This window comes from Myodes glareolus, chromosome 18 (assembly GCF_982192425.1).
Source record: "Myodes glareolus chromosome 18, mMyoGla1.1, whole genome shotgun sequence".
NCBI lineage: Eukaryota > Metazoa > Chordata > Mammalia > Rodentia > Cricetidae > Myodes > Myodes glareolus.
The window spans coordinates 19,329,419-19,341,904 of NC_142043.1; the positions used below are offsets into that span (position 1 = coordinate 19,329,419).

Consider the following 12,486-nt stretch of genomic DNA (forward strand, 5'->3'; position numbering starts at 1 on the left):
TGGAATGGCCCCGCTGAAAGAGTTGGAGGCCCGTAGGCCAAATCCACCCTGCCTGTGCTTTCTGTCGGCTCTCTGGATCCCAGTGGCCAAAAGTGGTGGAAAAATCAAAGAGGACATAAAAGATGGAGCTACCTGAGGAAGAGGCCTGAGAAGGGTGGGGAGGCTGGCTCCGCCCAGTGATCTGGTGCTAAGAGACACTGGGGACTCTCTTCACAGCAGTAGAGATAAGGCCAGGAGCCAGGCAGTCTCTTTGTCCCCATGGTGATGGTCAAATCGCAGCGCAAGTAAGTGTGGCCGCTGACTTCACAGCTGTCTTCTGCACGCCTCAGGTCACACAGGGAAGCCAAGGACACTGGAAAAAGTCAGCGTGAGTTTAGTTAAACCTGTGGAAAGAACTCAAAATCTCATGTCATTTCTGGAATGAGGCTTTCTTTGACCTGGGAAAATGAAATGATCAATTCATTGCTCAAAAAAAACAAAAAAGAGATGCATTGTCAACCAATGCAGATATGAACAAAGTTTTCTCTAAGGTGTCTCTAAAGAGAAAAGCTTATGGGTCCAAGGTCAACTTGAAAAGAAACTACCATCTTATCTTCCAAAGCAGTTTCTGTATTCCCACTGTCTATATTGTGTTCTCACGATTCCACACAGTTGGTGGCACTTGAGGTTGGCAGACCCCAACTTTTCCTTATGATGAAGAGCACAGGGTCACATGGCAGCTTTAATTCACATTTGTATCATAACTTTTTAGGTTGAGAAATTTTTACTTCTAATTATAATTCAAGTCTCTCCTGTGAAGTTCCTGTTCTTGTCATGTGACTATTTTTCAACTTTGTAACTTCATCTTTTTCCTGTTGGTCTGGAATTCTAGGGTCCTCTAAAAGTTATCATTACCTCCTCCAAGTTTGTGGCTACACTTCTCTCTCTCTTTATGAAACTCCTTGCTTACAGAACTCTCTGTATATTATAAGGACCATTAATATTTCATAATGTAGAAAAGTAAATGTTTTGCCCCTTTTCTCTCTGGGACAAGGAAGAGATGTAGAAGCAGCAACGAGGCAAGCATGATCCCAGCATTCAGCAAAGAAAGGCATCAAGTCAGTCTGTGACTCTGGGACCAGTCGGGTCCATGCAGTGGGCTAGCTGCAGGCTGACCAGAGTTCCACAGTCAAACTCTAGTTCTAGAACAAAAAGAACATAAAATGAAACCTTTAATTGGAAGAATAAATGTCTTCTGGTGAGGTGTTTCCATGGGAACTGTCTGAAAAACCTCTCTGTCTTGCTATATCTGCAGCTAACCTGTCCGCGCAGGTACCCAACAAACATTGCTGAGATCCTCAGGACTGAAGCTATATTTGCCTTCCTCCTCACAGCGCTGACAGCAAGGACCACATGAGGAAAGTACGGACAGCAGGAATTGTAGTTATGCCACGACACCAAATGTTATTGTTGCTATTGCATTCCAAAGCACCTGACACCTAGGACATTCTCTGGGAGTGTGTTTTGAATGGATAATTGCAATCAGAATGACTGACAGCAGGATTCTCGCGTGGGTAGACAAAACATGAGAACTTTCTAGTTCATAAGCCCCAAGGCAAATAAAAACAGGCTCAACACCTATAAAATAATGAATTCATTATAGGTGATTAAGTGGATGCAAATTGACAAGGTGGATTATGAAAAGCACCCAAGGCTGGGGATCAAAATCCATGGGTCTTATTCAGAGTTCTGCCACTAAATAGCTCTGTGCCCTTAATCGCTTTAGCTCTACATGCCTCATGGAAAAGTTAAAGTTTCCATGAAAAAGTCATTTGGTATAATCCAAGTAAATGTAAAAAAACCTGAAGATCAAAGATCCTGAGCATTTTTAAACAAAAATGAAATATGAAATTCACCTAACTGGATGTTTCAGCACCCATCGTATGTGAAAATATTCATTGGCTAGAAGTGTTATTTGGGACAGTAAAGGCAGATGACCCCCAAAGCAGCAAAGGAACTTTTCTCATCTCTATCTTTAATTCCCCATCATTCTCTAAAAAGGAAACACATTAGTACCATGGCATCGGAACAAGAAAACTGTAATTAGGAAAGTTTGCATCCTAAGACATTTATCTGTAATCTGGGATAGGAAACATCCCTCTATCACTCAAAATCAAACTGAAACTATTTCAAACCAATGGACAGAACTCAAAGTGACCTTGCTAAATTTGAGAAGTTAACAAAAAAATAAACAAACAGAAGACCAAATGAAAAGCGTGAGGCAGTTGACCTCAGGAGAAAGAAGCCATGTAAGCAGGAAGAGAGTCTGTAGCTGTGCACAGTCTGTTTAGAAACACAGAAGCGTGCTTGCCATGTGCGTGTACCTAAACATGCTAATGCACACACTAATGCATGCATACATACTATGCATGTGTGCTCAATGCACACACACAGGCACATGATTTGCATACATGAACACAAACGTGAATGTTGTATAGAAATTTTCTCTGAGATAAAATATTTCATCTTCCAGGCAAGCTCATTAACTCAGGAAATAAACTACTAAAAAACTTAGGAAGTCCCTGAAACTGACAAGGTTTCCTGGGTTCCTTTTTCCCTGAGCATGTATTAATAGTAGGGCTGCTGAGAGACACTTTCAGATAAGGTGAGCCTCCTGGAAGAGGCAGAGACCAGCCAAGCTCCCTGAAGACTCTGTTTCTGCAAGTAAGCCCTCACTCACACTACTGGGAATAACCCCAATGAAACTATTTGGTTCACCAAACTAGATTTGGATAGTATCCTTACCTGGACTGTTAGAGGTTCCGTATCTGGGGTGAGGAGGCATTTGTTCATCTCTCTCCTACTCCCTTAGAAATAGCGTCACACAAGACATACACATATGCCATAGGCATCCATGCTCACCACATGTGTACACACAGAGGGAGAGAGGTGGGGGAGGGAGCAGTGTTTAACAGGAAGCACTACGATGTTAATAATAGGCAGATGTCAGTGATGTTCCCCAGTGTGTCTAAATCTTGCTTAATACCACAAGCTACCTGATTTTGGAGCTTTTAATAGGCAACAGTGTAGGAAAACAAAGAAGGGACATCAAAATGTTTCTGTATAAAGTTTCAGACAACATGAATCCTGGGCATCTACATGCCTAACAAATTCGCAGGCGATGCTGCAAAAGTCGCTCCAGGACACAGGTACACTCCGCTGACTTAGCACACAAGCATGGGGCAACTTTCCAAAGGCCATTGGCTGGTTAACAGGGGCACAGTGATGTAGAAAAATGGGTTCTCTGTGAATGGCAGCCTGGATACAGGCGTGAGGACTGCTCCTCTGACATCTCTGAAAGAAAGAGATTTCCAAAGATGCAGATTCTACGCAATACTTTAAAGCAAGAGAATCCAGGTGAACCATAACAGCTTCGCAAGCATCAGCCCCATAGGCATTTTATGTCTATTCCAGGCACACCTTCACAGGAAGAAATGAAAATGCAATCATACACACAGCATTTGCTTTAGCCAGCTTCAGAAGGTTCCAGACTCCCCACACCTCCACCTAAATGTAAGGAACTCTGGAGTAGGTGTTCACAGACCATTAGAATAAGGGTCTTTTTAAAGTTATTATATATTTTTTAAAAAACTAAAAAAGCAATTTGAGTTTGTGCAATTGATGAGTGTTTGGTGACACCTAGTGGTCATGATAAGACTTACAGCCTTTAATTACCATATCGCTTCTTTCAAAATACAAATGATTCTCAATTTCTAAAACTTAATAAAATACTTTATGATACAGCAACTTAATATTTCCAATGTGAGTTATCCAGCTTATAATATCAAAAATTTACCTGACCCTGATCACTTCATTGATTTTTTTTTTCAGTACTTCTGGATCCAGTACTCTGGATCCCAGAGATCCTCACACCCCACTCCCTCCCTCCCCTGCCACTGTGTACCAGTCCCCAACTCAGGCAGAAACCCCTGCTCAACCACAGGCCACAACTGCCTGAAGACCAGAGCCCAGCTACTGTACCACAGCAGCGCTGAGTATTCCAACATAGCCAAAGCACAAGAAAAAGACCTGAAAACCAACTATGAGTAGATGGTAGAGGTTCTTAAAGAGGAAAGGAATCAATGTCTTGAAGACACCCAGGAAGGTAAAAACAATTGAAGAAAATGAATAAATCCTTCGAAGAAATCCAGGCAAACATAAACAATAAGAGTGATGGGGAATCTCAGTCAATCACATTCTGCTTAAAGTGAATAAATCCCTTAAAGAAAGGCAAGAAAAAAAACAAATATCTGAAAAGAATGAATAAAATTGTTCAAGATCTTAAAAAGCAAATATAAAAGAAGAGAAAACACAGACTGAGGGAATTCTGGAAATGAAAAATTTAAGAATGTGAACAGGAACTGCGGAGACCAGCTTCACCAATACAAGAGACGGAAGAAAGAATATCAGACATTGAAGATACGGTAGAAAAAAACAGATACAAAGAAAATGTTAAATTTAAAAATTCAGGACACAACATATCCAGGAAATCTGGCCCACTAAAAAAAGACCAAACCAAGTAATAATAGGAATAGTCAATGGAGTAGAATCCCAGCTCAAAGGTCCCAATTTTTTTTTTTCAACAAAATCATGGAAAAATTTTTCTAACCTAAAGAAGGATTTGCGTACAAATATATGTGAAGCATACAGAACACGAAATAGGTTGGACCAGAAAAGAAAGTCTCCTCACCATATAATAATCAAAACACTAAACATACAGAACAAAGAAAGAATGTTTAAATGGTGCAAGGGGAAAAGACCAAGTAACCTATAAAGGCAGCCCTATCAGCATTCACCCGACTTCTCAACGGATACTCTAAAAACCTCTAAAAGTCAGAAGGGTCTGGACAGATGTTCTGAAGATCTAAGAGACCACAGCCGCCAGATCATTATACCCAGCAGTTTTTTTAAATCACCATAGATGGATAAAATAAGATAATCCATGATAAAGTCAAATTTAAACAATATCTGTCTAAAAACCAGCCCTACGAAAGGTGCTAGAAGGGAAACTCCAACCCAAGGAGGTTAAATACACCCATGAAAACACACACACAAAAATCTCAATCAGCAAACCAAAAGAAGGGAAACACACAGAGATACACTAGTACCACGAACAGCAACAAAATACCAGGGATCAACAATCATTGGTCATTGACTCTCAATATCAATGGACTCAATTTCTCAATAAAAGGAAAGAGACTAACAGAGTGGGTATAAAAGCAGGATTTATCCTTCCGCTGCATACAAGAAATACACCCCAACATCAAGGATAGACATTATTACCTCAGCATAAGGTTTTCAAAAGAGATAATATTCCATGCAAATGAACTGAGAAACAAGTTGTAGTAGTCATTTTAGTATCTAACAAAATAGACTTCGAACCAAAATTAATCAAAAGAGATGGAGGACACTACATACTCATCACAGGTAAAAATCCACAAAAATGACATTTCAATTCTTAGCTTCTGTGGCCCAAACACAAGGGCACCCACGTTTCTGAAAGAAACACCGCTACAGCTTGAATTACATATCGACTGGCACACAGTGATCGTGGGAGACCTCAGTATCCCACTCTCACCAGTGGACAAGTCATCTGGACAAAGCTAAACAGAGAAATACCGGAACTAACAGATGGTATAAACCAAATGGCCTCACAGATACCTACAGAGCATTTCACCCAAACACAAAAGAACATACCTTCTTTTCAGCACCTCACAGAACTTTCTCCAAAACTGACCACATACTTGAACACAAAGCAAGTCTCAACAGATGTAAGAAAATTGAAGTAACACCCTGCATCCTATCAGACTACCATGGATTAAGGCTAGATAACAATGGAGAGGGAGCCCTCACTTGAAACTTCCTGGATGACCAGGAACCAGAGGCTGGATGGCCCAGAGACCTAGAATAGAACCAAACACGACTCGCAAAAAAAAAAAAAAAAAAAAAAAAAGTCAATGAAATGATTCCGAGTGATACTCTACTATACTCATAGAATGGTGACTAACACAGCCATCAAAAGAGAGACTTCATCCAGCAATTGTTAGGAACAGAAGCAGAGACCCACAGCCAGAGCTCAGGGAACACCATGGAAGAGAGGGAAGAAACATTGTAGGAGTCAGAGAGGTCAAGGACACCAGAGAGCATGGATCATAGAATCAACTAAGCAGAGCTCACGTGGTCTCACAGACGAAAGCAGCTGACATGGAACCTACGTGGGTCTGCACCAGGTTATCTGCAGCTATGTTATGATTGATTGTGTATTTTGGTGTTTTGTGAGACGCCTAACAATGTGAGTAGGTGCATCTCCGGCTCTCAGGCCTGCTTTGGGGAGCTCCTCCTTCTGTTGGATTGCCTTGTCCAGCCTAGATACGAGGGCTTTTGTTTTGTTTCGTGTCTTGTTTCTGTCATGTCTCTTGGAGGCTTGCTTTTTTTCTGAAGGGAAACGGGGGGAGTATATCTGGAGAAGGTAAGGGAGACGGGGAAGAAGTGGAAGAAGGGTAAACTGTGGTAGGGATGTATTGTATGAGAGAATCTAGTTTCAGTTGGGGAAAAAAAAACCCTGGTGAGAGGTTAATTGAATGTTAGACCATAGGAGCTGGGGAGCTCAATTGTTAAGAATATTCGCTGCTCTTGCAAAGGACCTGGGTTTGATTTCTTGTATCTATGTGATGGTTCACAGCTGCCTGTAGCTCCAGTTTGGGGATCTGATGTCCTCTTCTAACCTCCCAAGATCACCAAACATACATAGGACATACATGCACACATACATACATGCATATATATATATATATATATATATGCATACAGGAAAAATACTCACTGCCAGAAAATAAAAATAAATGAAACTCTACACCAAAATTAAAGCCTACAAAGTAATCATTGTTTCATTTCCACTGTTACCTAACTCTTTCATTTAATTTTACATTACAGAAATTTTTCACCTGCTCTGGGTGGACACTGTTTTGTGCATCAGAGTCCCAGCAGATTAGATAAAGTTAAAACAGCTCTTGCACCTTAGGTTTCTTACTGTGGAGTTGGACTCCCCTTCCTCGCGCTCAGCTTATATACCTGATGGTAACAGAAAACTGTTCCTGCAATGGTAAACTAGGATCTTCTTCACATTCTCTTCTTCACTCTTCTCTCCCTCCCTCTCCCCTTCCTCCTCTGCTTTTCTTCCTGCCTAAGATGCAGTATAATTCACCATCATGATAGACTTACACCCCATAGAACCATTGCCCAAATTCAGGTGGAATTCCACACCCACCACTTTATAAATCTAAGACCATATTCAAATTTCAGGGGGATTTGGATGTGGGAAAGGGAACACAAACTATACCAACACACAGAGAGAGCGTATCTGTCCACGCTGAAGGACAGTGTGATTTCCAGAGTGCAAAGGTTCAACACATAGGAATATGCAAACAGAACACTCAACCGATGTAACTGAGGCTCTCTCAAAAGCAGCATGGCCCCGTGATAATAAAGTCACTTTTTCCTGTGGGGAGCTTCCCCTTGAAGCACCGTAGGGAGGGACCACATGTTGTGAAGCCTTAAGTTTGGCACACTCCTCCCTCCCTCCATAAAAACAGGGCTTCACATTATGCAATTTACATGATGGCCATCTCTTAAAGCATCACGCTAGCATGGCTTTAACTCAGCATTGAGGGAGAAGAGAACAATGTGACTGGCAAGTCTTACCTAAAAGAATCAAGGAGCTGAGTACGACGCCAATTTTCAGGAGCTGCCCAATGAGAAGGCCATTTGCAGTCTTTTGTTCGTGCCTGTGTGTTCTGTGCATGAATGTGGTATATGTGTGTGGGTCAATGTGTGTGCATGTGTATAGGATGGTATACTCTTCTAGCTGTATGCACACAATTGTGTGTGGAGGCCAGCAGTAGGCTACAGGTGTCTTCTTCTCTCTCCACTTTATTTGGGGGGGGGGGCAGGTTAATTGAGCCTAGGGCTCACCTCAGTCAGAGTGCCTACCCAGCAAGTTCTGAGGATCCACCTGTCTCTGCACCTCTGCCCACTGCTGAGCCATAGTCATCAACCACTATGGCCAGCTTTATCATGGGGGCAGAGGTTCTAAACATGAGCCCTCTTCTTACAGGGCCAGCAATTTACCCACTAAGTCATTTCCTCGGGCCCCGGCATCTACCATTTTTGGTAGAAAAGAGAAAATTCTATTTTCAGCTGTCATCAGTACAGTACTAAAACAGAAACAGAAAAATTCAAAGACTATGATCTTCACATAAATGTTTAAGTGTGGGTTTTTTGCTCACCATCCAGGGGCAGAACCAGGCAGCTGAAGGCAGACACTGTTGCATTAGCCAAGACTTGGCACGGAGCACCACACACGGCAGCGGAGATCTTCTCTGGAGAAAATCCTGCTCCAAACACATGCAAAAGCCTTCCACCCAGGCAGCCTTCAGAGACAAAATCCCAAGTTCGTTATTTAGAAGGCAAATCTTGCACACAAAGCTTAACCTTCACTTTCTCACTGTGCAATTTTCTCAACCCCCCACAGAAGGTGTATAACAGATCCCAGCATCTCCGGGTTCTCTGCTTGGCTCTCACCTGCAGTTTGCTGTTCTATTGGGAGCTTTAGGAAAAAATGTAGTCACTTTCTTTAAATAACTAGTGGGGATTTACAGCTTTTAAATTTTCTATATGAAAATTTATTTTTATACAAAAAGAGCATAAAATGGAAACAAACGCTTAAGTTCCCACAACCACCTAAGAGAATCTCCAGAAAAATCTATGTATCTTAAAGTTTCTGTGACTCATGACCAAACACGCCTTCTGTGTCTGTCTCTGTGTGTGCGTGTGAGTGTGTAATGAATAGACACATTATACTAAAAAGGGTCATTATGTACATATTATCTTGAAACTCTGTTATTTACTTAAAATTACAGCACAGGTATCTTTCTAAACCATAGATCCTGTAGCATTTTGATAGATAACTAGAATCTTATTATACAATTTTTCTCAGTGTGAAAAATTAATATCTAAAACTGCCAATGAATTCTCTTTTTTCATCACTATTGATGAGTATTACAGTAAAAAACATATTTTAAGGTTTTGGGGTTGGAAAACCTAGTCCAGATAGCTGGGACACTTAGAGAGGAGGAGCTTCAGTCTCCCCTGCCCTCATCCCACTGGAGGGATGGAGGTCCTTCTAGAAGCACCTGCTGTCTCCTGCTGTAGGTGCTTTTTACAGTGTTCATTCACCCTAAAAGTCATGGTATCTCGGGAAGGAGGGAGAGGAGTTAATGATCCGACCAGCCCAAACCCTTTATAAACAGTGAAGCCAAATCTTAGAAGAAACAGGGCTACGTTAGCTCCATTAACCACTGCCTCAAACACAGACCCTGATTCTATCAGCACCCCACTCAGCTGAAGCATCTTATGGGTGTCACCCCTCCAATTTGGACTGAATGATTTCCTTTATATTTCTTTTCTTTCTTTCTTTTTTTTTTTTTTACTTACAAACAGACTTAAGCTATCTCAGCAGAATAAGTGAATAGAGACCTTAAAGGGAAAAAAATAATTAACTAGGCAAATGTCAGTGTCCCTGAAAGGAAATATAAAACTGGGGGCCACAGAGAATTTTCAGTGGTTCAGAGCACTCGGTCCTCTTCAAGAGGACCTGATTGTGGTTGCAGCGCTCACAATGAGCAGCTCACAGCTGCCTATAACGTCAGTTCCTAGAGATCTGGTGCTCTGTTCTGGCCTCCATAGGTACCTTGAGTACATGTGATGTAGGTATATGCACTCAAGCACACATACATGCGCATGAAATAGAAAACAAATATCTTTAAAGTTTAACCAGCACACTTGTACTACGGCACTGGCACATTATTAGTGGAGTAGAAATTCGTCTGTGAACTGTTACAAAATGGCAAAAATTAGTCCTGTTAAATATGTTTTAAATAATATAAATCAGCAGCAAAAAATAACGATGTCTTGAAATTTGCAGGTAAATGGATGGATCTAGAAAACAACATATTAAGTGAGGTAACCCAGACCCAGAAAGACCATTATCACATGGACTCACTCATAAGTGGCTTGTAGACACAAAGCCCACAAATCACAATCCCAGAGAACCTAGACAACAATGAGGACCCTAAGAGAGATATACAAGGATCTAATCTACATGATAAGTAGAAAAAGACAAGATCTCCTGAGTAAATTGAGAGCATGGGGACCATCGAAGAGGGTAGAAGGGGAGGGGAGAGATAGGGAGGGCAGCAAAGAAAAATGTATAGCTCAATAAAAAACAATTTAAAAAATTAAAAATAAAATATAATACAAATCAGCATATGCCTAAAATAGATGAATACATTTATATAATAAAATAATGAGCTTTAGAAAATTATATTATTAAATTTAAAACACATGTCCAGTGAAGTTGATGCATTAAAGTAAAATACAATCAAATACTTAGAGGAATATGTGAAATTTCCCTGATGGAAAATGAAGATAGATCAACAAAATGTCACAAAAACTGGCTTGAAGAAACAGCCGTGGCTACAAGAAGTGTCCCAGCTCTTTGTTCCTGCTACCCTACAGTGACGTTGGTACCCTCCTTCCTAAAATGGACAGTACCAGTTAATTCGCTTCATAGAGAGCGTGTTCTATCTTGTCTTCTCTACTTACCAAAGTTCTTCGTCACTGAGGTCACAGTTGCTCTCTGCTCCAGAATGAGAGCCGAAGAGGCCCAGCCTCTGCTGTGGTCATAGCCTGTGACAGGATACTCCCCAGCAGGAAGTAAAGGAACCATACACTGGAGACCTGTACGGTTCCCAGAGACACCCGTGCATGGTGACTTCCCAATAAAAATGACAACATTCGCAGCCCCTGAGATCTGGGCCACTGCAAAGGTTAAGATGTCATGACTCCGTGAAACAGAAAGCAGTTGCGGGGTAAAGACACTGCTATAACCAATGAGTCCCACGTGGCCCAAAACTCCATCCACCTCTATTTCCAGGGCCACAGAGCCACTTCCTGCAGGAAGGATGCACTGGATGAGCTCGTAACTGATGTTCACGGTGAGACAAGCCCGCTGGCCAACATAGACAAATGTAGCGTTCCGTCCCCTAAGAGCTGTGCCTTTTATGGTCAAGAAATTTCCACCGTGGATGCTGCAATTCTTGGGAAAATAGTCAAACACCTGAGGCGCAATGAAGAAGTTTCTAGAAGCGCTATCCAGGCACGCATATCCAGTGTGTGTATGAACAGCTGACAGATAGTGGAGCCCTGGGGGCAAGTCGCTCATCTGGCAAGCCACATGGCTGGTGTTGAAGAAAGTTGTGTGGCAAGGAAGCTGATCGTCCACAAACACTGTTGGTGCAGCATCCGTGGTACCTAACCGTTGGCATCTCATCAGCACCGTGGTTACAGAACCACTGATGCTTGCAGTCAAGGCAACCACAGTTGGCGTCACTTCTTCCTGCATGAGGAGTGTACAGTTTCCCACACACTTGCTGGCCAGCCCATTGACCACAACTGTGACATTTAGAGCAGGTGGCACTGCAGAAAAGTGGTTGCCCACCAATTTGGTCTGGCATAGGATTGTGTGGCCTCTCAAACTCAAAATCACACAAGCAAAAGGGCCCGAAAGGTCAACATGAACTGACCTCCGTCTCGAATTGAAGGCCACCCCCTTCACAGTGAGTATGGTCCCACCACACAGAGAACCACGTGTTGGGAAGATGGCCATTATCTGCGGTGACAACTCAAACTTCTGGGGCACTGCCGACATGTTGGCAAACCCCATCCACTTGTGGCGAACATGGAGAGGATAGACCCCTGCTTCCAAATTGCTGAGAGGAAAGGAGCACTCAGACAAGCTCGCAGTCTCGACAAAAGATTGCACTTCAAGGTCACATTTCCAGGTTCCGAAAAGAATGGCTGAGTCAGAAAGGTTATTTCCTTCCACACAGAACCGCAGGCTGTTGTTTGTGAGTTCTTCCCACAGAGAAGTGACCTCTGGTGTTGTTGCTGCTTCGTACGTGAAGGTAAGGCCCTTCCCCACCACGCTTGGACCATGGAGGAAAGATGTGTTCCCGACCCAGATCTCCACAGAAGCGGAGACACTGAGAACATCTGCCCCAGGTGACAGTGCGGCTGGAGGAGTCTCACACCAGACTTTCGTGTCGGTTAAGGTCACGATATCGCAAGTCTGGTTGTCCACGAGTATCCAAATCAGAGCCGGGTCTCTGCCGAGTCCTATTCCTGCAATGCTGAGGATGGTCCCACCTAAAGTTTAAACAAGGACGATACAAAATTAAAAGCAACATTCTGGCCAGCAGAAAGGCTCAGCAACTAAATGCCTTCACTGTCAAGTCTGATAACCCAAGGTCAGCTCCTGAAGAGGACCCATATGGTGAAAGGGGAGAACTGAACTCTGACCTCTTCATGACTGCTGGAATGTTCTTAGAT

General features: G+C 42.4%; 1 protein-coding gene across 2 annotated transcripts in view; it reads right to left on the minus strand.

Annotated features, from left to right (window-relative positions):
- Nucleotides 1-12,486, minus strand: part of Pkhd1 (PKHD1 ciliary IPT domain containing fibrocystin/polyductin) — a 456,733-nt gene that overhangs the window by 367,568 nt on the left and 76,679 nt on the right. For both annotated transcript variants that reach the window (XM_087898011.1, XM_087898010.1), the window contains exons 32-34: nt 10,702-12,303; nt 8,325-8,468; nt 133-352 (exon numbers count right to left, since the gene is read on the minus strand). In XM_087898011.1, coding sequence (XP_087754137.1) covers nt 133-352; nt 8,325-8,468; nt 10,702-12,303 — 1,966 coding nt within the window. The remainder of the gene's footprint in view (nt 1-132; nt 353-8,324; nt 8,469-10,701; nt 12,304-12,486) is intronic.